At 30.2% G+C, this 25,635-nt stretch overlaps 5 protein-coding genes across 8 annotated transcripts; 1 reads left to right on the top strand and 4 right to left on the bottom strand.

Annotated features, from left to right (window-relative positions):
- Positions 1–790: 790 nt before the first annotated feature.
- On the bottom strand, positions 791–10,390 carry LOC134836149 (splicing factor 3B subunit 3). The gene is made up of 9 exons (XM_063851388.1): positions 10,282–10,390; positions 9,705–9,970; positions 7,106–8,284; positions 5,595–5,902; positions 2,596–4,607; positions 1,594–1,659; positions 1,350–1,409; positions 1,112–1,164; positions 791–929 (listed from the first exon to the last, which is right to left on the bottom strand). The coding sequence occupies exons 2-5, from the start codon at positions 9,928–9,930 to the stop codon at positions 2,643–2,645; spliced, it is 3,678 nt and encodes a 1,225-aa protein (XP_063707458.1). The 5' UTR covers positions 9,931–9,970; positions 10,282–10,390; the 3' UTR covers positions 791–929; positions 1,112–1,164; positions 1,350–1,409; positions 1,594–1,659; positions 2,596–2,642.
- Positions 10,391–10,458: 68 nt separating this feature from the next.
- LOC134833234 (protein FRG1 homolog) lies at positions 10,459–11,416 on the top strand. Its single transcript, XM_063847490.1, has 2 exons — positions 10,459–11,056; positions 11,118–11,416. The coding sequence occupies exons 1-2, from the start codon at positions 10,509–10,511 to the stop codon at positions 11,362–11,364; spliced, it is 795 nt and encodes a 264-aa protein (XP_063703560.1). The 5' UTR covers positions 10,459–10,508; the 3' UTR covers positions 11,365–11,416.
- LOC134833233 (peroxisomal membrane protein PMP34) lies at positions 11,352–14,115 on the bottom strand. Of its 4 annotated transcripts, none has more exons than XM_063847488.1 (4): positions 13,937–14,115; positions 13,815–13,875; positions 12,966–13,756; positions 11,352–11,463 (listed from the first exon to the last, which is right to left on the bottom strand). In XM_063847488.1, exons 1-3 carry the CDS (start codon positions 14,012–14,014, stop codon positions 12,969–12,971), a joined length of 927 nt encoding a protein of 308 aa, XP_063703558.1. In that variant the 5' UTR covers positions 14,015–14,115; the 3' UTR covers positions 11,352–11,463; positions 12,966–12,968. The 4 variants fall into 4 exon arrangements, 2 of the variants coding, with proteins under 2 accessions (XP_063703558.1, XP_063703557.1); XR_010162113.1 differs by having other exon boundaries at positions 11,383–11,500; positions 12,851–13,756; XR_010162114.1 differs by lacking the exon at positions 11,352–11,463 and adding an exon at positions 11,466–11,540 and having other exon boundaries at positions 12,851–13,756.
- A 1,300-nt stretch (positions 14,116–15,415) lies between these two features.
- Positions 15,416–18,104, bottom strand: LOC134834508 (uncharacterized). The gene is given in 5 exon segments (XM_063849215.1): positions 15,416–16,696; positions 16,699–16,852; positions 16,912–17,122; positions 17,179–17,862; positions 17,920–18,104. Coding segments are annotated over 5 exon segments (2,277 nt in total). The 5' UTR covers positions 18,004–18,104; the 3' UTR covers positions 15,416–15,552.
- Positions 18,105–19,859: 1,755 nt separating this feature from the next.
- LOC134834951 (egl nine homolog 1) lies at positions 19,860–25,540 on the bottom strand. Its single transcript, XM_063849785.1, has 5 exons — positions 24,574–25,540; positions 24,354–24,516; positions 22,731–22,847; positions 22,410–22,490; positions 19,860–20,568 (listed from the first exon to the last, which is right to left on the bottom strand). Exons 1-5 carry the CDS (start codon positions 25,281–25,283, stop codon positions 20,206–20,208), a joined length of 1,434 nt encoding a protein of 477 aa, XP_063705855.1. The 5' UTR covers positions 25,284–25,540; the 3' UTR covers positions 19,860–20,205.
- Between the last annotated feature and the right edge of the window lie 95 nt (positions 25,541–25,635).

Below are 25,635 nucleotides of genomic sequence, written 5' to 3'. Positions count from 1 at the left end.
TTCAAAATTTACTCAAAATGTAAAAAAAATATTGAAATTTCGTCAACATAGTGCTTCAAAAATACAAGAAAATTATTAAAAAATTTGGTAAAATCTAAAAATTTATCAAAAATTTAATTTTAATAAAAATTTATTTCAAAATTAATAAAATTAAAATTAATTATTATTAATTCAAAAGTCCTTGAAAGATTAAAAATTTCAGCAAAAAATCATTCTAAAGTTTTTTAAAAATTAAAAAAAAAAATAAAAATAATTTTTGCCTCTAAAAATAAAATTTCGAAAAAAAAAACCTTATGGTCCCCCTACTCCTCACAAATGTGGCTAAATTCACGTTTTTTACTCACACACAATAAATCTCATTCATTACTCCGATATTTGTGTGCCATTTGTGCATGAAATGTGAACGTCGTCACTCTTCTTTTGGACAAAAACAACAAAACTTCGATAGTTTATTAATAAATAAATATAATAAAAATAAAATGCTTCAACTCTTTTAGCGACACAATGAATCATATTCCTTGAACTATCGCCGTCGAATCTTTCACATTTTTTTTTTTCATTTTTTTTATTTATTATAATTTGCAGCTGTTTAAATTTGATTCCTCAAATTATATTTTTAAATGAATGCAGATCGGAACATCTTGATGTGTATTTTTTTCGTTCGTTCGCTAGATGTTGCATAGATAAGTCGATTGTTTTGTAAATTCAAATGCAGTCAAGAGAGAGAGAGATGCAGGAAAAGGGGCAAATTTGTTATAAAAACACGTGTGCAATATTTTTTTTAATATGATTTTGTCAGATTTTATTTATTTTTTATATTTTACAAAATACTTTTCAACCACAAAAAAGACATAAAAATCTAATAAACTTAATTTAACGGCATTTTTTGAGTGAGTAGTACAGTAACTTGAAGATCCACGGAGATTAATCTGGAAAGAAATTAAAGAAAATCGACTTTAATAACATGAATTTGTATTTTTTAAAGAAATTTTTTAAGAAAGAATGTTCAGTGAGTGAATTTTAATCAAAGAAAATTCAATAGTCTAACTTGTATATTATTAAATCATCATAAAAATTTAATTTTAAAATTATTTTGGCTTCGAAAACTCACCTTATGAATATTTTTTGAAGAATTTCTACTTGAAATCGTCTTTTGATGGATCTCTAAAAATATAAAAAAAGTAAAAAATTAATAATTGAACCCAAAAAATTAAAGTTTTTAATATTTTTAAAGAATTTTCAGTAAAATAGTACAATCATAATGGGGTCAGACAGGTGTCCAAAGGTCTTGAATATATATCATCATACAAAAAAAAAAATATTTTATTCGAAATTTATTTTAAGCTTACCATTTTTTGATGTTTTATGTGATTTTTGTAGTACTAAGCGTCTAATTTATTAAAAACGAGCTGAAAATAAGAAAATTTGTGATTAATTTTTGATCGAAAATTAAAATTTTTATATAATTTTGAAGAAATTTCTCAGTAAGGTAAGTTATGATCATTAGAATCAGTTGTGTCCAAAGGTCAATTTGTTTCAAATCATCATTAAAATGGGTTTTTAGACAAAAATTTGTTAATTTTTGATATTTACCTTTTCAGTTCAAGTGGCTTTTTGATCTATTTCCTAATAAATGCTGACTGATGTGTAAATAAATACCTGAAAATTTAAAAAAAAATTATTAGAAAAAGTTTTTAATGAAATTAAAAGAAAATTTATGACAAAAAGTCAGATAAAATCAAGTTAGAATCATTGAAAAATCAGATGAAACACGGATTATATGTAACATCATTTAAATTATTAATTTTTAAAGTCGTTGCAAATAAAATTAAATAATTTTTTTTAGTATTTATTTTTAAAGTTTTTAAAGTAAAAATTTAAATTATTATTTTTTTGTCACATTTTAATTTTTATAAATTTTTTTTCTTAATTTTTATATTTTAAAATTTTTACTTTTATTTTTAAAAATTAAATTTATTGCTTTATCAAAAAATTTTAAAATTTTTATCAATTTTTTATTTTTAAAAATTTTAAATTTATTGATAAAAAAATAAATTTAATTTTTAAAAAAATTTATTGCTTGAAATCATCAAAAAATATTTAAGGAATTTTTGGATCAATTTTTTATTTAAATTTAAAAAATTATTTAATACATTAATAAAATTATGTGATAAAAAAATAAATTTAATTTTTAATTATAAATTTTTTATTTATTTAACTTTAATTTTGATGAAATTTTTTTATTATTTTTGGATTTTCGGCTTTTGAAATGGGGCAGGGGACAAAAACATAGAAAAAAATTTGGAGCGGCCTTATTTATTTTTTTTTCAATTTAATTATTTAATTTAATTTAATTTCAATTTCTTTTTAATTTTTAATTCATTTTCTTTTTTAATTTTAATTAATTAATTTTTTTTTTCAATATATTATAATTTTAAAGAAAATATTTAAAAAAAAATTAATTTTGATAATTTTTTTTTACAAAAATTCCTCTTCAAAAAAATATTTTTTTTATTTTATTTTGAAAATTTTGAATAAAACTTTTAAATTTTATTTGCATCGACTCAAAAATATGAAAAAAAAATCTGAACTCACCTTAAATAATTCAAATCCCTATTTACAATAACTATCCTCGTCGTCTTTTAGAACGCATATCTCGTCCTAACATCCTCCAACTTCTTGGCAATTTCATTCGGAGTCCTTCCCAGATCTTGCGCGATACTTTTCTGCTTTGCCGGATCGAGTGCGCTATACTGTTCGCACAAATCGCCATCCATAACGTTCTTCACGACATAATACGAGCTGCGATAACTCAAATGATCTCTTCCACAAAGCGGCGGATTCTCATTTCGCATGTGCATCTCCAAATGTTGAAAGAAATCAAAGTCTTCCCTACTCGTAAATGGCACCAATGCTCCCACAGTTCCACTTAACGTCGCATAAATCAGGGATTCTGACCCGCCCGGGATAAGTGTCGCCTTTTGTAGCGACATGACAACTTCACCCGCATGGAATGTACAAACATTTTCGGCTTTTTGCGAGGCGCCATTCAGCAATCCGCGATCCCAAAGCGCCTTATTTCCCGTCGGATCTTCATCAACATCGTCGGAAATCGAGTGCGGAAGTCGCAAAATTGTGATGTTACCGAATTTATCGGCAGCGGCAACAGTATCGTAGTCCATGAGGGCCGTCGAGGTGATCCAACGCGGGTATGTGTCATCCGCAAATATCACAAGTTGATTTTCGTTGCGTTTATATTTGACACAAAAGACGGATTCTTGCACGTCCGAGACATAAACGCGTTGTCCCATCGACTGGAGACCGACAATACAATTGGGGATATGTTTATTTTCGCATTTTCTCAAGAGTTTTTTCTGTCCGAGATCATAAATTCGCAAAATTCGACCGACTCCTGCCAAAATCCGACCGTTAAAGGGACACAATGCACCTGGAACGTCGTCAACTTCTGTCCGATGCACGAATTCCAAGCCACTGCATGCGATATCGGAGATTCTGTAGGTGTCGATGAAGCCGTTGTTCGTTATTCGAGGGTTCAGTTGCATGTCTTTTGTTCCTCCGACAATGACATAGGCTCTACCATCGATGGCAAACTTGACAATTGTGAGACTTGTGATCGCCTCGTTCTGTTTCATCGTGTATTTGGCGATTGTTTGTCCGTTTATCGAATCCATGATGCGAATTTGGGATGCCCACATGCCTTGTCCGGCTTTTGGCGACGAAAAAGTGTCTTCCGGAAGGATTTCGTTCAAAAAAGCATCCGCCATCTCATTTGCAAGCTCTTGTTGATCTTCGCCAGCTTCTTCGCGAATGCCTTCCGCCATCTGATGTTTCCGTTCGGTCTTTGTTTCTTCCGTGTAAGCATTGTGATCGGTCTCCGCGATGATTAATCTCGTCGATTCGTGGATGCAGAACCTTTTCGGGGTGTATTCCAGCGGAAATGTGATCTGATTGAACACCGCGCCGAGTTTTTCGAGTGCCAGAATACGCAAAGTGTTGGTCGAAATAGCGACAATGCCTTCAGCGCACTGTTCAGACGAAAATCCCGAAGCATATTCCAACGTTTCGTACGACAACGGCGTCAAATAATACCGATTTTGGTAGTAATAGCTCAGCCAAGAACGTGAAGACATCGCTAAAACTGCCTCTGCGTCTTGAACTTTGATCCTGAATAATTTTACGGGACGCGAACCCAAATATCGTGTTCGGGTATCTTGCAAATCTCCCGTCACCGGATCCAAAATCGTTCGTAAAAGGACTCCGTTGCACAAGCCAATGTTCAGGTAAATCGTTCCGGATTTCGAGGAAACGGCAACTCCTTCGTCGTCATCGTCGCCGGAGGATTTTACAGTTTCGCCTGAACCCATTTCGACGATGCACAGGGATTCTGCAGCAAAAGGTAAGGCTTGCATGGAACGTGGCGAGAGACAATCATTCGGATCGAGTGAAATAATGCGAACGGTGTTGTCCACTAAGCCAACAGCGAGGAACCATGAACGCATTTCGCCTTCAGGAACAGAGCCGAGAGCCATGCAAAGGACTTCGGAGGGCATGCGTTTGCGTTCGGTGTATTCGTTTAATTGACCAGTCTGAAAAATATTGAAAGAAAATTTATGTTAGAAAAGAATTTGAAATTTTTTAAATGAAATTTTGGGTTTTTAGGGGAATTCAGCACTGCAGGACACCGGATATTCTTCATCGTAGTACAGAAAAGGTGTTCATCATTATAAAAAATTTGAAAAGAAAGGTTTGTAAAATGATTTTGATAGAAAAAAAATTCAAAATTAAGATTTTTTAAATTAAAAATTGTAAATATTAAAGAAAATTTCAAATTTTCATTGACAAAAAATTTATATTTTTTTTTAAATTTAAATTTTTTAGTGAAATTTAATTTAATTTAATTTTTTAATTAAAATTACAAGTTTAAATTTCCTTAAAATTTCAAAAATTCATTCAAATTGGAAGATTTTTTAATCAAAAATATATTAATTTAATTTTTTTAATGTCGTAGAATTTAAAAAAAAATATAAAATTTATATTTTTAATAAAAAAAAAATATTTAAAAATTTTAAATTTCATTAAAATTAAAATTTTTATCGAAACAAAAAAAAATAATTTTTAATATCGCTAACTTTTGGAATAAAAATTCTTAAAAGTTTAAGCTTAATTATTTTTTTAAATTTAAATTTAATTTTTCAAGTTTTAAAACCTATAAAAATAACTTTAAAAAATCTAATTTAAAAAAAAAATATTAAAAAAAAGAAAATCAATTGTCTTTTAACAAAAAAAAATTGAAAAATCGAATATAACAGAAAATTGACAAGAAAATTGTATTAAAAATTCGTAAATTTTAAAAATTTCGAAAACTGTAGAAAAAAAATTTCAAAAAGCTCTTAAAAATTTTAAATTATCGATTAAAAATTTAGAAATTATTTTGATGAAATAAGGCTTTTTATGTTCATTTTTGAACTAAAATTGCCTTAAAATTCAAAATTTATTTTAAAACTCTGAAATTTTTATATTTTTTCTTTCAAAATCATTTCACGAACCTTTTAAAAAAACTCAAAAATACTCACGGGATCCATTTCGAAGTAAACCAGCTCCCCGCCCGACAACGCAATGACAACCTGTCTCTGATTCACCGCACATTTCACGATAGTTTTCTTCCCGGGCGCCTTCCACTCATTAACTCTCTTATCCGCACGAATGTGACGAATGCCATCGGGATAAACTTGCACCAAGGCGTCATCCCCAAGCGCCGAGCAACACAAAGTTGGCGTTGTTCCGAGAAATCCGCTGTCTGTCACTTCTTCCACAGTGTCACCAATGCTCAGTACGAGCGTGGCATTCACGAAGGACACAATAATATAAGCATCAAATTCATCTGCAAGAAAAAAAAGGTGCAAAAATTTCGTTAAAATTCACTCTAAAACTCGCGTGACGTCAAAAAAAAAGTTAACAGAATAATAGAACGTAAGTGACAAAAAACGGTCCTTAAAAATGGCAAAAGGCACGAAAGGCTCCTTCTTCGATGATTTTTTGTGGGATCTTACCTTTCAACAATGCGAGTCGATGCAAAATTTAGCCAGTAGCCAGCAGACACAACCATTCAAGGTCTGAAAATAATAAAACTGGTGTTTGATTCTCGGTCTTGATAATAAAAATTTAAAAAAATTCAGGAGAAAAAATGCTTTTGAAGGTATCATAAATCGAACACCAGCTTTTACATTAATATTCTGTGACTCAATGACTTAAAAACTATCACTAATCTACGGAAATGTAACGAATTTGAAGAGAAACTGACAGAAAATTGTCTTGAAAATGCAAAATTTAGCTGAATTTTTTAAAATTTTCTGAAGAAGACAAAAAAATGTCTTAAAATTTTGTAAGAAATTCAAGATTTGAAAATTTTTGCTAAAATTTGGAATTAAAATTTAAAAAAAAAATAAATTGAAAATTAATTTTAAAATAATTTTTTTAGAAAAAATAATTATTTAACCAAAAAGCATTCAAATATATTTAAAAAAAAATTTTTTTTAATTAAAATTTGTTAAAAAAAAGCTCAAAATGCTTAAAAAAAAATTTTCGCTAAAATTTTAAAATTTTTAATAATTTTTATATAGAATTTTATTTAAATTTTTACTATTTTTTTAATATTTTTTTTTTTTTTTAAATTTGTATCAAAACATACGAAATTTCCATTTTTTTCCAAATTTTTTTTAAAGCAAAAAAAAATTAATTAAATACTTTTGAAATTATTTGTTTTTCAAAAAATTCATTTTTCGCAGAAAAAAATTAATTAAAAAATTTCTTTAAAATTCGAAACTTTGTAAAAATTTTAGTTTTTGAATATTTTAGGTTGAAATTGAAAATTTTTTGAATTTTAAATAAAATTTTCTTGAAAATAATCTTAAATTTTTGAAAAAAAAAATTAATTTCGGTTCAAAAAATCCTTAACTTGATCGATTTCAATGAAAAATTGCCGAAAAAAAATTTTTACATAAATTTTTAACATGAAAAATTTTTAAATCTTCTTCAAATTCGTTACATTAGAAAAAAAATCTCTTAAAAATCATTAAATACTGACCATCAATGCGTTTTTTCACAGTCCACACAGCATTCGGATTACCGGGAAGTTCCGAAACTGCCATTTCCGACACTTCCAAGCCGTGTCTCAGCACCCGAATTGACGATCTCGGGCCTCTGCCGCACGACAAATACACCTGTGGCGTATCCTCGTTCGCCAAATCCGCAACTTGACATCCCAAAATTGGCGCATACGAGTGCAACTCATCAACCATGACTAAATTTCGTAAGGTTCGAGGCGCAAAGAAGAAAGTATCGCCTTCCTCGAGTGGCATCGCCGAGCTAAATTCGGGTTCGTCGTCATCATCGCCCAAATGAGCAATTTGGTACAAATAATGATTCCCGAATTCGCATGCCACGAACAAAAATCCCGTTTTGAGGACACACATTGCCGTTGCTGGAGGCGTTGTGTCGAAATATTTGAGCTTAATTTCGATGACGACATCGTTGCTGTCCGTTTCGAGGGTGACTTTGAAGATGTCTCCTTGCTCCGTTTGAATGAGGAAGAAAAACATGGATTTTGTGCGATGCGTGGCGGAGCAAATGAAGATCATGCCGCGTTCGGGATCGTCTAAATCGTTGCGGCGACGCGGAATTGGGCATCGAATGTCTCTTTGGTCTCCGAGATTTTTGTAGGTTAAGTAATTTTCGGAGCAAACGAGAACTCCCGAAGGACCATCATTCCCGCCCGGAACAGAAATCAAAAAATTCGCATGTTCCTCGAGTGGCTCGGAATATTTTCGCACCACGTGATTCAAACCGAGATCCAATTCGTAAAAAGTTAAAGTTTGTTGAGCTTTTTGCGCGGCATCTCCCGTCGGATCGGAATCCGCTTCTTCGTAATCGATTTCCAAGCAAGCGAACATGGGATTGTCGAAACCGACGTCGACGCCAACCATGTGATAACACAAATTGTAAGATTTATGCGCCTCCAGCGGAGAAGAAATCGTTAAACGTGCTTCGCTGTCTCTGTTGAGGATGTACACGAGTTTTTGTTTCTCAATGGCGCCAATCATGACAGCGCGCCCCTTTGGGTCGATTGCCAAATATTGTCCGGGAACGATGCGACGACATCCCGTTTTGCCGAAAGTCTCTTGATGCACCTTTTCCATCGTGTTTTTCTGCGGATTGTACTCCAAAATGACGATGCGACCGGAATCTGAGCCAATAACTGCGTAATCTGGAAGGAAAATTTTGAATTAATTTCAATTTTTTAGAAAATTTTGTTTTTTGGTAATGTGACATTAGTTTCAAATCGAAATGCCGTGAGGTTTTGCATTCCAAAAGCGACATAACGCCGTAATTAATCTGGCATATCAAGTTATTTCATGTTTCCATAAGGGATTTACGTGGAACATGAATAGCAAGAGACATGCCTTGAAGGTTTTTAGGTCTGAAGAATGATTTTGACGAATGGAAATTTTAACTTTTGATGAAAATGACAAAAATTTGAAGTTTTTATCACTAATTTCGACTCTCAGGTATCAAAATTTTCATTTGAAATTAAAATTTAAGTCAAATGAGGTAAAATTTTATCAAAAATTTGTTTAAAAAATCAATTTAAAATTATATTTTTCTAAATATTACACAAATTACTTAAAAATTTGTGAATTATTTTTTAAAATTTTAATTTTTTAACGATTTTTACAATAAATTTCATGAAAAAAATTACATTTCAAAAAAAATTCAGATAATTTTTTTAAATTTTTGATATATTGAGACAAAAAATGAGTCAAAAATTTTTAAAATTGAAGAACTTGAGAAATATTTTGGATCTTTTTTGATCTTAAAATTTATTAAGAGTAAATTTTAAATGAAATTTAAGCAATTTTAAGTCAAAATTGATTAAAAATAACTCAAAAAGTTAATTTTTTAATAAAATTGAATTCAAAATTGGAACGTTTTAAGAAAAAATTCAACTGTAAAGTCAGAATTTCTTAATTTTTTTTTTTCAATTTTAATGAAAATTGTCATAAAATGACTTGAAATTTTCATAAAACCCTAAAATTAGAACAAATAAACTATAAAAGTTTCTCTTGCTCTTGAATTTTTACAAATTTATGTAATTTTTTAATGAAAACCGGTCAAAATATTAAAAATTATTCCAAAAATTCTAAAGTTTAAGAGGAATTTGTATCTTTTTGCATCAAAAATTGTTAAAATTATTTATTTTCTACCAATTTTTTTACTAATTTTGAGCTCATGTGACGTCATTTCTCAGAAATTTACTTAAATTTCTATTAAAATTTACATTTCAAAGAAATTATTGACAATATCGAGTCGAAAAAAGGCAAAAATATTCCTTAAACTTTATAATTTTGGACAAATTCGTGTAATTTCTAATGAAAATCGAAATTTTCAACGAATTTTTGATTGACTTTATGCTCATTGAATTTCATTTTTTTGAAAAATTGACCTAAAATTCATAAAAAATCGACTTTTAGGGAATTTTTGACACTGAACAATCGAAAAATATTAAAATTTATCTCAAAAGTTGAGTTATTGTGTCAATTTTCAACGAAAAATCTCAAAATTTGAAATTTTCAACCATCAAAACCACTCTTCAGACTTCATAACCTAAAAAATCTCCCAAAATTTACCTTTTGTTCCTCCAGTCAACCGAAACGACATCAAGGACCGTATCACGCCAAACACCTCAATCTGCAACAACGTATGAACTTTGCCTGTATTCGGATCCGGACGCACCAATTCCAAGCTTTTGCCACGCGAAAGCAGGATTTCCTGTTGCTTCGTGCCGGAAAAACTGCCGTGTACTGCATGCGTGATGCCCGTGGCCTTTTGTAGCGTTAAATTGTACAAATACATGTTTGAATTTTCGCTCGCCGGGCCTTATTTCATGTTTGAACTGCAAAAAAGGAGGGAAAATTGGTTAAAAAGTCGCTCAGAATGCCACGAGGTCAAGTTTGGCGAGGTTAGGAAGCAAATGTTTTTGACTTTTTCCATTGATTTCAAGTATAAGATGGTTGAGATACGCGAAAAAAGTCAAGTTTGTTAATTTTGCACTTTAGTTTGACCAGTACTTCAATGTGGCGTCGAAAATGATGCCACCCGGAGAAGCATGGAGATACCACAAGTGCGAATTTCTCGAATAATTCCATATTTTTCAAGGAATTTTCATCGTTTTTTAATGAAGCGGCACTTAAACTACGAATTTACCTTATTTTTAGATGGAAATTTGTCTTTTTATCCTGGAATTTTTGATTTTTTTCGCTTTCACCTCCACGCTGCTTGACGGATGAAAATGAAAGAGGCCATTGGAGTATGACGTTTTACCGAAAACAGCTCTCGCGGGTACTATTTTCCTCCGAAAACAACTCAAACGGGTGACATTTGAACATAAACAAACAATTTTCGACAAAACTTTAATAAATTTAGTCAAAATTATGTCTGACTACGATCAAGTTCGCAAAGGAAAGCTAATTTTCAAGGGCGAAAGTTCGAGTTCGAAGAGCTCGAAGCGAAAACACAAGAAGCATAAAAAGGAAAAATCCGAAAAAAGACGCCGCATCGTCGATCCCGACGCGGAAAAGCACGGCGGATGGTGGAAAGTCACCGAAGTCGAGCAAATTGTGGGCAGCATCGCCATCCAATTCGGGCAATCGTACGTCAAGGCACTCGATAATGGACTTTTTACCCTTGGAGCGCCCAAAACAATCGGCGAAGGGCCATCTCCGGAGGAAATTTTGACTGCAAGTCGCAATGACACAAAAATTTCGTTCAAATCTGGGTACGGAAAGTACTTGAGAATCGAAAAAGATAACACAATTACCGGTAGAAGCGACGCCATCGGGCCCTTAGAGGAAATGGAACCCGTTTTCGAGAACGGAAAGACAGCAATTTTGACTCACAATGGAAATTTCTTGTCCGTTGACCCCGAAGATGATGCTTTGGTTGCTCTCCGAAAGAAAGTTGGAGCGGAAGAAATTTGCACGTAAGTTTTTTTTACCAAAAAATTCATCCCGAAACTCTAAAAAATCATTTTTAAAATTTAGAATCAGAAGTTGTCAACCTCGCGAGCTCCATGACGACTCAAAAGACATTCCCTTAGAGGAAAAAGAAGACGATTTGAACCAAGTCGAGATAAATTACGTGAAAAAGTTCCAAAAATTCCAAGATCACAAACTAAGGATAAGTAAAGAGGACAAAACGGCACTCGAAAAGGCAAAAGCAGAGGGATTGTTGCATGAAGCCTTGTTGGATCGACGAAGCAAAATGAAAGCTGATCGTTATTGCAAATAAAAAATGATGAATTTTATTCTTTCAAATACTGCGTGGAATCTTATTTTAGTTATAAATTAATTAATCTCACTAAGTGAGTCTGCTTTGATCGATTTTTTTCTAAAAAGTTGTTCGCACCATCACAAAAATTATCTAACTGAGCAATGTGAATTTTTTTTATGTGAACGTAAGCTGAACTTAAGTTTAGTCAGTTTTTAGTTAAAATTGTCAGATTTTAAAAATTGAGCCTAAAATATTAATTTCAAATTTTTTAGAACGAATTTCTGTTCAGAAAGACTAATTTTAGCTCTTAAAAACTGATTTCGAATTATGAAAATTAATTTCTAAAAAATTTTTTCAAAAATCTAAAGTTAGCTCTTGAAAATCTAAAGTTAGCTCTTGAAAATCTAAAGTTAGCTCTTGAAAATCTAAAGTTAGCTCTTGAAAATCTAAAGTTAGCTCTTGAAAATCTAAAGTTAGCTCTTGAAAATCTAAAGTTAGCTCTTGAAAATCTAAAGTTAGCTCTTGAAAATCTAAAGTTAGCTTTTGAAAATCTAAAGTTAGCTCTTGAAAATCTAAAGTTAGCTCTTGAAAATCTAAAGTTAGCTCTTGAAAATCTAAAGTTAGCTCTTGAAAATCTAAAGTTAGCTCTTGAAAATCTAAAGTTTCTTGAAAAAAAGCTCTTGAAAATCTAAAGTTAGCTCTTGAAAATCTAAAGTTAGCTCTTGAAAATCTAAAGTTAGCTCTTGAAAATCTAAAGTTAGCTCTTGAAAATCTAAAGTTAGCTCTTGAAAATCTAAAGTTAGCTCTTGAAAATCTAAAGTTAGCTCTTGAAAATCTAAAGTTAGCTCTTGAAAATCTAAAGTTAGCTCTTGAAAATCTAAAGTTAGCTCTTGAAAATCTAAAGTTAGCTCTTGAAAATCTAAAGTTAGCTCTTGAAAATCTAAAGTTAGCTCTTGAAAATCTAAAGTTAGCTCTTGAAAATCTAAAGTTAGCTCTTGAAAATCTAAAGTTAGCTCTCAAAAATCTAAATTTAGCTCTTAAAAAGTAACTTTAGATTAATCTTAGGGTTCTAAAGCTAATTTTATCTTTAAAAATTAATTTAAGCTTTTGGATCTAAAAACTAAAAATTTTAGATCTAAAAACTAAGTTTGTTTTAAAAATTGATTGCTGTAATAAAATTCTTGTTGGAGAGCTAAATTTTGGAGAGCTAAAATTAGTTTTTCAAATTTAAGTAAGTTTTTATATAGCTGAAATTAACTTTTTAAGCTAATTTTTTTTTTAAAAAATCTGAAAATAATAAAAAAACTGATATTAGATTTTAGAGCTAAAATTCTGAAATTCGTTATGAAAAAAAAAAATAAAATTAGTTTTTATTAGAGCTGAATTTAGTTTTTAGAATTTAAAAAATATTTTAAAAGCTGAAATTTGTATTTTAGAGCTAAATTATCAAAATCTGATAATTTTTTTCAAAAACTGACTTGACTTAACCCTTACGTTCACTTACGTAAATTACACTTTCGCTTCCTGTTATTAAAAAAAATTACATCTAAAACTGGAAATTGGACTAGAAGTACCTAAACAACCGAGAATTGAAAGATTTAAAAAAAAAACTTTGTCACCTGTTACTTAATAATCAACTTTGGAGTGTTCTTGATGAGCAGCGACTTTACAAAAGTCGCAATTTTCTCATAAGTCATGAACATGAGAGCTGCCGTCAGCACCGTTTGCAACAATTTCGCTTCCAATCCTCGGAAAAGCCCTGCAGCGCCTTGTGTCCTCAAAATGTGCAACAACATCTTGATAGTTCCCATATTTGGGGGCAAATTGCCTCCCTTTGTACCGTGACGCAATCTCGTTTGCACCAATTGCAGCGGATACGTCAAAATTGTGGCAACAGCTTTGGCAATGGCGCCAATTGCGAAAGACGTGGCTGCCGGAACGTTTTTGTTGTTCAGCAAAAATCGCCTTTTAATGCTTTCGTACGTCATAAATTGGATCGCGGGATTGATGACGAGCACGAGACCTGCTGCGGCGCCCGCCCAAAGTGCTGTGATGCCCTCGTTGCGTGCAATGTAGAACAATCCGTCGAGTAAATTGTCGTAACCGACACGATGCTCGCCCCGAACGTCAGCCATCTTCAAACGAGTGTTCACGACCCAAAAGGGAGTCGTTCCCATGACGTTGATACAGCCAGCAAGTGACCCCAGAAGCAAATCTCGCATCGCATATTGACTCCCGGAGGCGTTTAATGCTTTTAAACTGTGGAATGAGTAAAAATAGACGAAATTTGAAATGCACAAGGATTGCAAGACGGGAATTAAGCCTCGGTAAAGACTGCTAAAACCCTCGTCTTTGACGATTTGCTGCAAAACCTCGAAGGTGCTGCGTTTTTTCTTATCCGGATCTTCCACTAAAAAATTTTTTTCATTAAAAATTTTATTTTTTTACGAAAAATTTTAAATTCTTACGTTGCAAATGATGTCTCACAGTATCGAGTGGATAAAAAGTCGACATTGCGACAATGCCTCCCTGCAAAAAAAATTAAAATTAATTAAAAATAAAAAATAAAATAGAAATTTTTTTGACTTACACAAGCCCCGGAAAAGGCATGAACGAAACTTTGGTAACTGAATACGGAGCTGAGGGTTTTTGACGGAGCTGGAGCCATTTTTGCCTCAATTGACGACGAAACTAATCCTAATCACACGCAAAATTTAATCAATTTGATTAAATTCTAAATCAATTCAGGCCAAAGTCCGTTTTTGAAGTTTGTTTTCGTCGGTAAAGCAGAAAATTAGTCGATAATGAGGTTAGGATTTTAAATTTTGATGGAATTTTTGTCGTTTGGTTCATGGATGAAGACTAAAAAGGTAAGTTTTGTGAGATTTTAATGATTTTTTATCAAAAAAATAATTTTGAAGTGCTTTTTTGGATGACGAAATGAGGAAATTTTGTTTAAAAAATTATTTTAAGGACTTTGAAAGCTTCTAAAGAGAGAAATTTGTCTTAAATTTGAAATTTTTTCATCATGTTTTATGAAATTTTGAATTTTTTATAATAAAAAAATTATTTTTTGACCCAAAATTTGTGGAAAAATTAACAATTAAAAGAATTTTCTAAGAAAATGTTATCCCAAAACACTTTTACGGAACTTAGAATGCCTTAAATTTGATATATTGAGTTTCTTTTTCAAATAAATTTCTTTAAAATTCATTTCACGTGTAATTTTTTGACTTAAAAACCCTTAAAATACACAACCAAGGTCAACTTTTCGAATAAAAAATTTAAGAAAAAATAATTTTATTCCCCGTGAAAGCAAAAAAAAAAATAAAATTTTATACTAAAAATCTTTTTGAAGGGCTCTTAATGAATTTAAATAAACAAATTTGAGCAAAAAATTTCATTTTTAGCTGAAATTTTAAAATAATTTGAAGAAAAATTGACTTAAAATTCAGAATTAAGCTGAAAATTCATGAAAAAAATTAAATTGAAGAATTTTTTAATAAAAAATGTGAGAAAATTAGTTCAAAAAAATTTTTTTTTTTAAAAAATAAATTAAGATTTTTCTCGAATTTTTTGAATGATCTTAAATTGATAATTTAGTGAAAAATTTAAATTAAATTTTTTAAAAGGATTTAAAAAAAAAATTAAGTTTGAATTTAATCAACAGAAAATAATTTTTTTAAAATAAATAATTTTTTCATTCAAAATTTATTCAAAATTAAAAAAGAAACGTAATTTATTGCAAAATATTTAGAAAAAGTTGATTGCAAAACTTATTTTTTAGAACAAATATTTGTTTTTAAAATGAAAGGAAAATTCGCAAAAAAATTAAAATTAGTTAATTAGAAAAATTAATTATTTAGTGAAAAAAATCACAAAAATTATTTTTCTTAATTTTTTTAAAATTTTTTACAAAATTTTGAAAAAAATCAAAAACTGAAGAATTTTTTAAAAATAATTTTATGAGAAAATTTATTCAAAAAATCTTTTTCTTTAAACTTTTCTATTAAAAATTTACAAAAAAAATTTTTTTTGAAAAATTTAATTACAAATTTCCCATCAAAAGTTAAAAACTTACAATAAATTCTCATAAAAAGCCCTTTTTAATTAAAAATATCCACTAAAATTGTCTAAAATTATTTTTTTTTCTTAAAATTTTAATTTTTTTTACACAAATTTTTTTGATTATAAAATAAAAAAACTTTACTTCTTCTTTCGTCGTTGAACTGCATTGGCAATCATCTGTTGCATCGCCTCACATTCCTGCAGTTCATCCTTGTAATTCTTTATTTGCTCGTCTTTCACGAGAATTTGTTTCTCCAAGCTCTTATTGAAGTCATTAAGTCTCGTATTTTGCTTCTCCAATTCTTGAACGGACTTCGTCAGTGTTTCGTTTTCGCTCTGGCACGTCTTGAGCTTGTTTTCGTACGTCTTGAAGTGTTGCTTAAACTCTTCTGTTCGTCTTTTCGCTTCCGCTGTGAGTTCCTTGACTTCTGCCTCCGCTTTGTTTGCTTTTTCCGTCACCCGCTCGAGCTCCCCAAGGACTTTGTGCAGCTTTGCCTCTTTTTCTTCGAAACTTTCTTTGAGACTCGCCACTTTTTTCTTCGCTTCGTCGTATTTTTGGCTAAATTGCTGCATCGAAACCCGAACTGTCTTCAATTGTTCCTGCATCACTTCATTTTCCTTCAAAATCGTCTCCCGACTCAGCAATTTCGCGAAGCTATCTTGTTGAAATTTGGCGATTTGTGTGTTTAGGAGTTGGATTTGGTGCGACATTGAAGTGATTGTGGCTTCGGAATTCGCTAATCTCTCGGTTAAATACTCGTTTTGTTTCACGTGACTATTGATGTTGTACTTGTAGATCTCCACAAACTCCGAAGTGAGCAAATCTTGAGGCTGATGTTCATTCAATTTGTCTAAAACTTCAACGAGACGCTTTTCCAGAGTCGCAGTTGGCGGCGCATCGATTATTTTTGGCGTGCGACTCGATTCGTTGTTGAATTTTTCAATCAAACTCTGGTTGGCGAGCGCGTCACTCACTTCTTCCAAGGGAAATTCGCTCGTTCGCATCATCCGGAAGATCATTTGATAACTTTTGGCGTCGCGAACGATGAACGCTTGCGCCAACATCTTCTGCGTGACGGGATTTTGCATCAAATTACGGAATTTTGTGTAATATTTGTGCGTGTCGATGTTGGAAAGTTCATAAAGTGTGTTCAGAACGTAGATAAAAAGTCTCAAATAGGTCGAAGTCTCTCCAGATTTCAAGGCGGCATCCATTCCCGAAGCGATTTCATTAATTAATTGCTCTATAAAAGCATCTTCGATCAATTTTGTGACGGAATTTTGCGTTACAGGAGCTTTAGCATCTCCAAAAGCATGTCGAAGAAGAGAATCATGTCATCGGCGGACAATTTTTTATCGTGAATCTCCTGAATGAAGTGAGAAATCTTCTTTTCAAGCGATTTTTGGGTGTCTTTGTCGATGGAAAGTCCTTGTTGACCTAAAAAATGATGAAAAAAATTAAAATTTTTATTAAAAAATGATTTTTTAGCAACTTACGGAGCACTTGAGCAAGAGTTTTCATGACACATGAGGGTGTGATGGTCAACCATTCCAAGCAACAGCTCATAACTGACCCAATAAACTCATTTTCTTGCCCGCCGGAGCTCAAAATTTCCGTTAGAAGAGCAAAAAGTAGGGGGATGCACATTAATTTCTGCTCGCGATTGGCTTCGTCTTCCGTTTCGGCCTCTTTTATCAACGAAATTCGCTAAAAAATTAATTTTTCATTAAAAAATCGGCTAAAAATTCAATTTAAAAGCTTACTTCAATGATAGTCTTCTTCAACGAAGCCTCAAATTCGACTCCTTTCGTCATCCGACTGGCACTCGTGATGAAATCAACGACATGTCGCAGTCTCGTACAGTCAAACTCAATCAACGCCGCCTCAACTTCCTTAAAACTCAGCTTCACCTGCTGCGATAACATCTTCGGATCGGGTTTATAGTCAAAAATTAGGTAAAATTTCCACGTATAAATCCCATAAGAGTCCACGAGTCGCGCCAATTCCTTAATTTTTATCAATCGCATCACCAAATACATGCATTCCTCGTTTTTGAAGCACAAATTCACCAAAACAGCAAATGCCGGACCCGAAACCTCCGTTTGTTGCTGCACCAAAGTTATCAAATGCTTCATCAAGCCGTCCAAATAGAATTCGTGATGCTCGAAATGAATGTCATAAGTTAATTCCTCCAATAATTCCAACAATCTTTTAATTTCGCTCGAGGGTTCGCACAAAAGCAACGCCAGAACAGGCAGGAATTTGTAACGCTTGATCAGGGCATCGCGCAGTTTCGGGCTGTGCTTCACCGCTTGCTCCAGAATTGTGATGCAGTTGTTGATGAGCATTGGATTTCGTGTGTGTTTCAGGATTTCGTGTAAATTCATGTAAAATGTGGGCAGTTCCGGGTTTTCCAAGGTCAAGTAGTCGTTTTTTGATGAAATTACCTGAAAAAATTGAAAGTTTTTTAATATTTTTTTAGGATTTCGAAGACAAAAGCTTACCCCGAGGAATGTTATGGCTTCTTCGGGAACATTTTTCGTGTTTCCCTGAATTCCCTTGTTGAATTCTTTGATGTAGTCGCACATTTTTGTGGAGATTTTAATGTTTTAGTCAATAAATTAAAAGAGAAGTCGAGAAAAAATATAAAATCGTGCCCGAGAACAACAATAAATTTAACGACAACCGCCTTAACTGTCAAACTGAGGAGAATTTCGATTGTCGATGTCGAGATAGGAATTGCGAATTTTTTGAGTGAATTGGACAAATTTGTCATTTTTATAAAATTTTTATATGAAAATTTTTTAGAAGGTTCAAAAATTATGGAAAATTGGATTTTTTAAAATTTACGTAAAATATCTCGAATTGTTTCAAATAAAAAAGTTTTAAATTTTTAAAATAATTTTAAAATTTATTCAAAAACCTTTTAGATAATTTCTAAAAATGCAAAATTTTTTTTTTAATAATTCCAAAATATTTTAAAAATTTTGAAATAATTTCTAAAATTTAAATGATTTCTAAAATTTTACTTTTGAACTTTTGGAGCATTGCTCTTGATTTAGTTTTCAAAACAAAACTATGTCAAAAATATTTTTTTTTTTTTAGTTTCTATTTTTTGGCAGTTTTGAGATGCAAAATGATTAAAAATGATAAATTAGAGCCTCTCTGATAAATTTTGAATGTATTATTTTTTTTAAAATAATTTTAATTTTTAGATAATTTCAAAACTTTTATAATTTTGAACGAAATTTGAACAATTTATTTTCGAAATTCTTGAATATTTATATAAAAAATTACAAATTTGTCAAAAAAAAAATTAAAATTTCTACGATGATATCGAAAAATTTTGAAAATTTTATTAATATAATTTGTTTGAAAATTTCAGAAACAATTAGTATCAGTTCTAATTTTTTTTTTAAATTTAAAAAATTCTAAAAATATTAAAATTTACGAAAAATTTGGGAAATTTGAAAAAATTATGGAAAAAAGGAAATTTTCAAAAATTTTTTAAAATTTTGCCCCCCCAAATGAAAAAAATTTTGGGAAATAAAATTTGAACTTTTGAAATTCTCCTAAAATTAATTTTAGAGATTTTAAATTTTTAAAAAAAAATTTCGAACATTTCCCATCAAATTTTTTTTCAAAATTTGAAGGGAAAAAATAAAAAAAAAAAAATTGAAATACTTTTTCATACAAAATGACAATTTTAATTAATTAATTAATTACAATTTTAAATTTTTTTTTGTCAGTAATCAATATTTTAGTTGATTTTAGAAAATCAATTTTATTGAGATTTGATAATTTTAATTTCTACGAAATTTCAAGTTAAAATTTAAAACAAAAAAATTTTTTTGAAATTTTTCAAAAAATTTTGAAAAATAATTTTGTCAAAAAAAATTTAAAAAAAAAAGAAGAAAATTCATATTAAAAATTTTCTCGAAAAAAATTTATTTTTAAATTTTAAAAATTTTAAAAATTAAAATTTACACTCATTTAAATTTTGGGAAATTAATAAAAAAATATGGAAAAATTGACCAAAAAATTGTCAAATTTTGTTAAAATTTTAAACGAAATTTAAAAATTAAAAATCAATACTTTTTAAACTTTTGAAAAATTTTAAAAAAAATTAATGAGCGGCCTAATTTTAAAATTAAATTAGGGTTTAAAATTCAAAAAAAAAAAAAATTAACAAAAAAAAAATTAAAAAGGCAAAATTTGTCAATTGTTTATGTTTTAAAATCCGGTGAGCTAATTTCATCTCAAACAATAAAGTTTATTGCTTTATTCGTTGCATTTTATTCAGAAAAATTACTCAGCTTACGTGACTTTAATCAACTGCAATGAACAAAGGACCATAAAATGACACAACGAGATAAATTTTCTTTAAAAATTCTCTTTTTGGACAAAATTCAAATAAAAAAAAACATTTTTTGAAAATTTCAACTAATTTATTCATTAATTCTAGTCATTAATGTAACAATAATACCGTTGTGATAAATGAGAAGAACATTGTTAATAATTTTTGTAAATAATATCGGAAAAGAAAAGCAAAATAAATAATCAGCTTTCAATTTTTTTTTTTTTTTTTTTTGATAGGTACACTTGTTAGAATATCTTGAACATTCCGTCATTAACCTTAGTTCCTTAATTTTAATTTTTTTCTCTTCCTTCCTTAACAACGACGCTCCTTAACCTAAATTTACATCATAACTGGCCTTTTTGCGGTAAATTCTCTCTCCTAACTTATCCTTAAAAAAAAAACTATCTTACATCATCTAAGGTACAGATTTTCAGTGAACTTTCAACTTTTTCGGGGCATTTCCTTCCTGTTCGTGCCTCCGCAGCGCACTTTCGCGCTCCCGCTGATCCAAATACCACAACGTGATGGCGTAACGTGTTCGGTGTGCCGGTTGAACTTCATGCGGATTCCTCCTGTCGGACCAAAAGAAGAGAATTCTGTCGAAAATTGGCTCGATGTCGGCAACGCGATCTGCACAACCCTCGGGAAAGATTCGCAAGAGACCGCCGTATCTGGAACAATCCCAATTTAGATTCAGGTAATAAATGGCGGTGATGCAACGCCCGTCGCCATTTGGGTTATCGACGTGTTTGACGTAGTGACTGCCGCTGCCAGGGTAACAAGCAATCATCGCCTAAAAGTAAAAAGAGAAAAAAAAATTGTTAATTTATTCGTCCTTGAACAAGTCGGAAGTTGTTAAATTATCGTCGGAGACAGCACGACGAACCCAGAAAAAATTTTTGAAAGTTGCTGTGAAATTTAACTTTAGCACATTATATTCTTTTTTTTATGACAAATTTATTATTTTTTAATATTTTCATTCTTATTTTATTTTTTTTAAATTTTTAGAATATTTATTATTTTTTTTTTTTTAATTTTAAAAATTTTTTCAAATTTTCATGACTTTTTTTTCATTTTACAGTAATTTTTTCATAATTTCAAAAATATTTTTAATTTTTTTTTTTAAATATTCCACTTTTCCATTTTATGTTAATTTTTTAAAAAAAAAATTTAAAATTAAAAAAAAAAATATGTAAATTAACGTTCAAAAATTTTTAAAAAATTTTTAAATTTTTACAAATTTTTTCGAAAAAAATTTAATGGCCTTAAAAGCTTTTTAAAATTTTCATGACTTTTTTTCAATTTACAGTAATTTTTTCATAATTTCAAAAATATTTTTATTTTTTTTTAAATTTTTTAAAAAATTTTTAAATTTTTCAAAAACTTTTAAAAATAATGTAAATTTTAAAATTTTTTAAAAAAAAAATTTTTCAAAAAATTTTATTAAGATCTTTCAAAATTTTTATGAAATCCTCCTAATCTTTCATATTTTCTAAAATATTTTAAAATTTTCGCATTTTCTTCAAAAATTTTGTAAATATTTAAAAAAATTTCTTAGTTTTTCAAAAAAAAAATCGTAATTTTTATTGATCTATCATAATTTTAATAATTTTCTCTAAAAAATAAAAAGTCAAAAATTTTATTAAAAAAAAAAATTAAGAGAAAGGTTCGAAAACTTTACCAAATTTGGTCAATTTTCTTCAATTTAAAAAAAAAAATTTAAATTTTTCTTTAAATTTAATATTTTAAATAATTACTTTTTTTCAGTTTTGTTAAAACTTAAGGAATTTTTTTATAATCATTACAAATTTTCCTGACTTTCGTGAAATTTTTTAAATTTATTGAAACAAATCGTCAAAATTTCCTCAGTTTTCAAAATATTTTATCAAGATTGATTAAATTGTTTAGGAAATTCTCACTTTTTTAATTTAATTTTTGCTTTAATTTAAAAAAAAAATATAAATTTTTCGAAATTTCAATAATATTTCGCAAATTTTCATTAATTTTCGTCCAAATTAATCGATTAATTTATAAAATAATTTAAAAATTTTCACATAATTTCCTTATTTTTCCTCAAGTTTTTAATGATTTTCTAAAATTTTCTTCAAATTTTCCTAAATATCCAAAAATCTCCTCTAATTTTTCCGAATTTCCCTCATTTTCTAAAAATTTTTCATTATTTTTCCTAAATTTTCCTCAAAAATAATGAAAATGAATTTCAGACAGACAAAAAAATCAGCTAAAAACCCGCATTTCCCCCAAAATTTTTCTTCAAAGTCGCGAAAAAGTCATGACCTATATCAATACAAAATTTCGCAGACATTACTTCGCATACAAAATCTATGCCTCCGCACTCTACGCTACTCTACGGGAAGAGTAAACAACACAACTTGGACTAAAATTTTGGCCTACGTGATAATATCACTAATTCGTCTTTCGTCGTAGTTGTGCGACATGCGTACAGCGAGAAATGTAGAAAAAAGGTACCTACGTGATATTTCTCACATGTAATCCACTCATTCATTCACAAAAATTCATCGAACTCGAAAACAAAAACAACAAAACCGCACCGAAAAAAACTCGTTTCTAATGTTTTGCCCAATTTCCGATCAAAAAAAAATTTTTTTTCCATACCTTGGTCCTTTCTCTAATGTTGTACAGTCCAAATTTTCCATTATTTTGCATTTTGTTGGCGAGCATGACGACGGCATCCACCTAAAAATACGCGTAAAAGTTATTAATAAACTCAAAAAAAAAAAACGCGTCGAATCGCGATAAGCGGAGTGGCGTACGTGAAATTGATCAAGAAAATTGTCGTTGCCCGACGGAGATAAGGTTAACACAACAAACAGATAAGATTTTCAAACATTTCTCTTAAGTTCTTATCTTTTACGCGAAAAAAAATCACAAAGTAGCAATTTTTTTGTTTGTTTTGTTTGTAAATAAATGACTTGCCTGATTGATTAAATATCGGACATTCTCGTGATTTGGTTCCTTGCCGTCGACCCAAGTGATTTTATCGCCGCGAATGTTGGCGTTGCACTTGACGCGATTATTTACAACTTGTCCGTCCTAGAAAGAGAAAAAAAATAAGTTTTTTTGTGATAACGACACATGAATCATCGATTATGCGGAAAATTTGTTGTTACTTTGTCAAGGTCAAAAAAAGTTTTCTTATTGGAATTGGAGATTTGGAGTGATTTTCGTGAAATTAATCAAGGAAAGTAAATATTTACGTTGATTTTAGTCATTGGCGGATGAGATTTGCGAGATTGTTCGTAGTTGAGTGATGAGTTGATCAGATTTTTTTTGAAGGAAAACTAAGGAAATGTGGATTTAAGGAGAAAATTTTTAAAGAAAGTTTTTTTTTTCTTAATAAAATTAATGAAAATTAAATTTTTTTATGAATTTTTTTTGATTTTTGTGTCTTTAATGTATAAAAAAAGTAATTTTTTAAAAGAAAATTAATTTTTTTTTTCGTTTTAAGATCAAATTTTGACAAACAAATGCTTTAAAGTTCAATGAACTTCACAAAAACTTCATTAAAAAGCATGATTTGTCAAAAATTTGATTAAATAAATATTTTTCACTATGAAGATATTCACTATAAAATTTCAAATTTTGAAAAAAAAATAAAAAAATGTTAAATTTTAATGAAAAATTGTCTTAAAAAATTATTTTCATGAAAATTTACGTCAAAATCCGAAATTTTTAATTTTTGACCTTTCTTTCTACTTTTTTAAAATTATAGCAAATAATCGTTCGAGGTCTTATTTGTTCAAACAAGTTGTCTTGAATTTAAATTTAAAAAAATATCAACCTTCATCAAATTTTGCACCAAAATGGCATTTGATATTGAAAAAAAATATCAAAGACAAAATTTAATTAAAAAAAAATATTAATTAATTATTATTTTTTTTTACATTTTTTAATAAAAAATAATTAAAAAAAAAATTAATGAAAATTTTTTTTTAAAAAAAAATTATTTAAAAAAAATATATATAAAAAATATAAAAAATATAAAAAAAAATATTTAAAAAAAAATTAATTCAAATTTAAAAAAATAATTAATTAAAAAAAATTAATAATAATTTTAAAAATTTTTTTATAAAGATTTTTTATGAATTTTGATAAGAATATTTGATGAAAACTTCTAAAAAAAACTTTTCTGAAGGAACAATATTTTTTTTTTTTGAACTAATATAACTTATTTTGGATCAAAATGCCAAAAAAAATTAGATAAAAACAAAAATTTTAACCAAATTTAATAAATAAAAAACATTTTTTTACAAATCATTTTGTGGCTCGAGTAATGAAAAATCCAAAAATTTCATGAAAATTTTAAATTTTTTTTCAGATTATTTGTCACTTGAATTAAAAATTATCATAAAAGTCACGAAAACTTCACTAACTCTTCAATTTTTCAAACATTTCTCAAAAAAATCCTTTGAAAAATTGACCTTGAGCAACTTCGCGCTCCATCAGGATCACTTTTCACTCAATTTCTCCAATAAATGACCTTGACAGCGATCTACGCAGCAAAAATTCTCCATCGATTCCACGAAAAAAGTGACTCACCTTGAAAATTCCCGCAGAATACATGTCATTAACTTCCCTTAGCACTGCCAATCCCTTGTCGTGCCCCAAAAAGTTATCGATCACACAAACCCCGTACTCATTCATGTCCCTCACGAGACTTTCGCACATCTCTTCCACGCCAAATTGCTCGATTGCCGGATCACTAAAATTCAAATTAATTTTAATTCACGTTGACCTTGAAAAATTGCACTCGACTTACCTAAACTGCATATTTAATTCGGGAAATATATCGTTATTCGTTAAAGGCATCATTTCGGCTCCGATACCAAATTGATTCTGACTGCTGCTTTCGTGCGCGACTGATGCGTTCGGTGATGTTTGCGACGACGTGCCTTCGCCCGTCGTACCTGCCAAGTCAAAATCTACCGACGAACTGAACAGCAAGTCGTCGAGCATGTTGAAATCGTCACGTACAATTCCATTTTCAGCGGTTCCCTCGTCGAACAATGGCTGTTGTTGTTGTTGTTCCTGCTCTTGTTGCTTCAACAAATTCTCGACAATCTCCAGGCTGCCCGTGTCACTCATAATGTCGTTCAGGAGACTTGTGGCGGCGCCATCCAAGTAGCTGTCAAGGTCATCCGGCGTAATTCCGAGGTCAGGATTCGCTTGCGATGTGCCCGGTTGCGGTTCAAGGTCGCTTCCTGCATATCCGGGACTCAGAACGGGACTTGTCATCATCGCGGAAGGCGGACTTGGTAAGGGAGGTGAGACGGGAGCTGCCAGTTCTTGTTGTTTTCGACGACAATCGGCACGATGACTGCGCCAATCGATGCTCTGACACTCTTTGGAGCAGTAAAAGACACTTTGGCAAGCACTGCAACGCCGAATATTCTCCGTTTTGCAACAAACTTTGCACAGAAGAAGCGGTCTGTTGAGCACATTTGTCGTGTCACACAATAATTGATCCATTTTTGAGGCAAAATTCGTCAAATTTGTCGGTTGAAAGCTCGTTGGTAGGGATTTTTACATGTGTATGACGTCGACTCTCCTCTATCTTGACCTCAGCATCTTCTTTTTGGCGCTTTTCGGGTGATAAGCGGCACGGCACGCGATAAATTCGATAAAATTGTGGAAGATTTCACTTTTGAGCGATGATTGCAATGAATTTTTTGGTAAAAAATGACGAGTTTTCACAAAAATTGCGTAAAAATTAACACGAGAAAGTCAAACAAAAGCACTATTGTCTACGTAAATGTACAGAAAATTCTTTTTTTGCGTTGACTGTTGAAATTTTGAACGTCTTCATCAAAAGTGAACGACT

This window comes from Culicoides brevitarsis, chromosome 3, assembly GCF_036172545.1.
Source record: "Culicoides brevitarsis isolate CSIRO-B50_1 chromosome 3, AGI_CSIRO_Cbre_v1, whole genome shotgun sequence".
Taxonomy (NCBI): Eukaryota; Metazoa; Arthropoda; class Insecta; order Diptera; family Ceratopogonidae; genus Culicoides; species Culicoides brevitarsis.
Note: the sequence above shows the minus strand (reverse complement) of the source record. Positions and strands in the feature narration are given on the sequence as shown.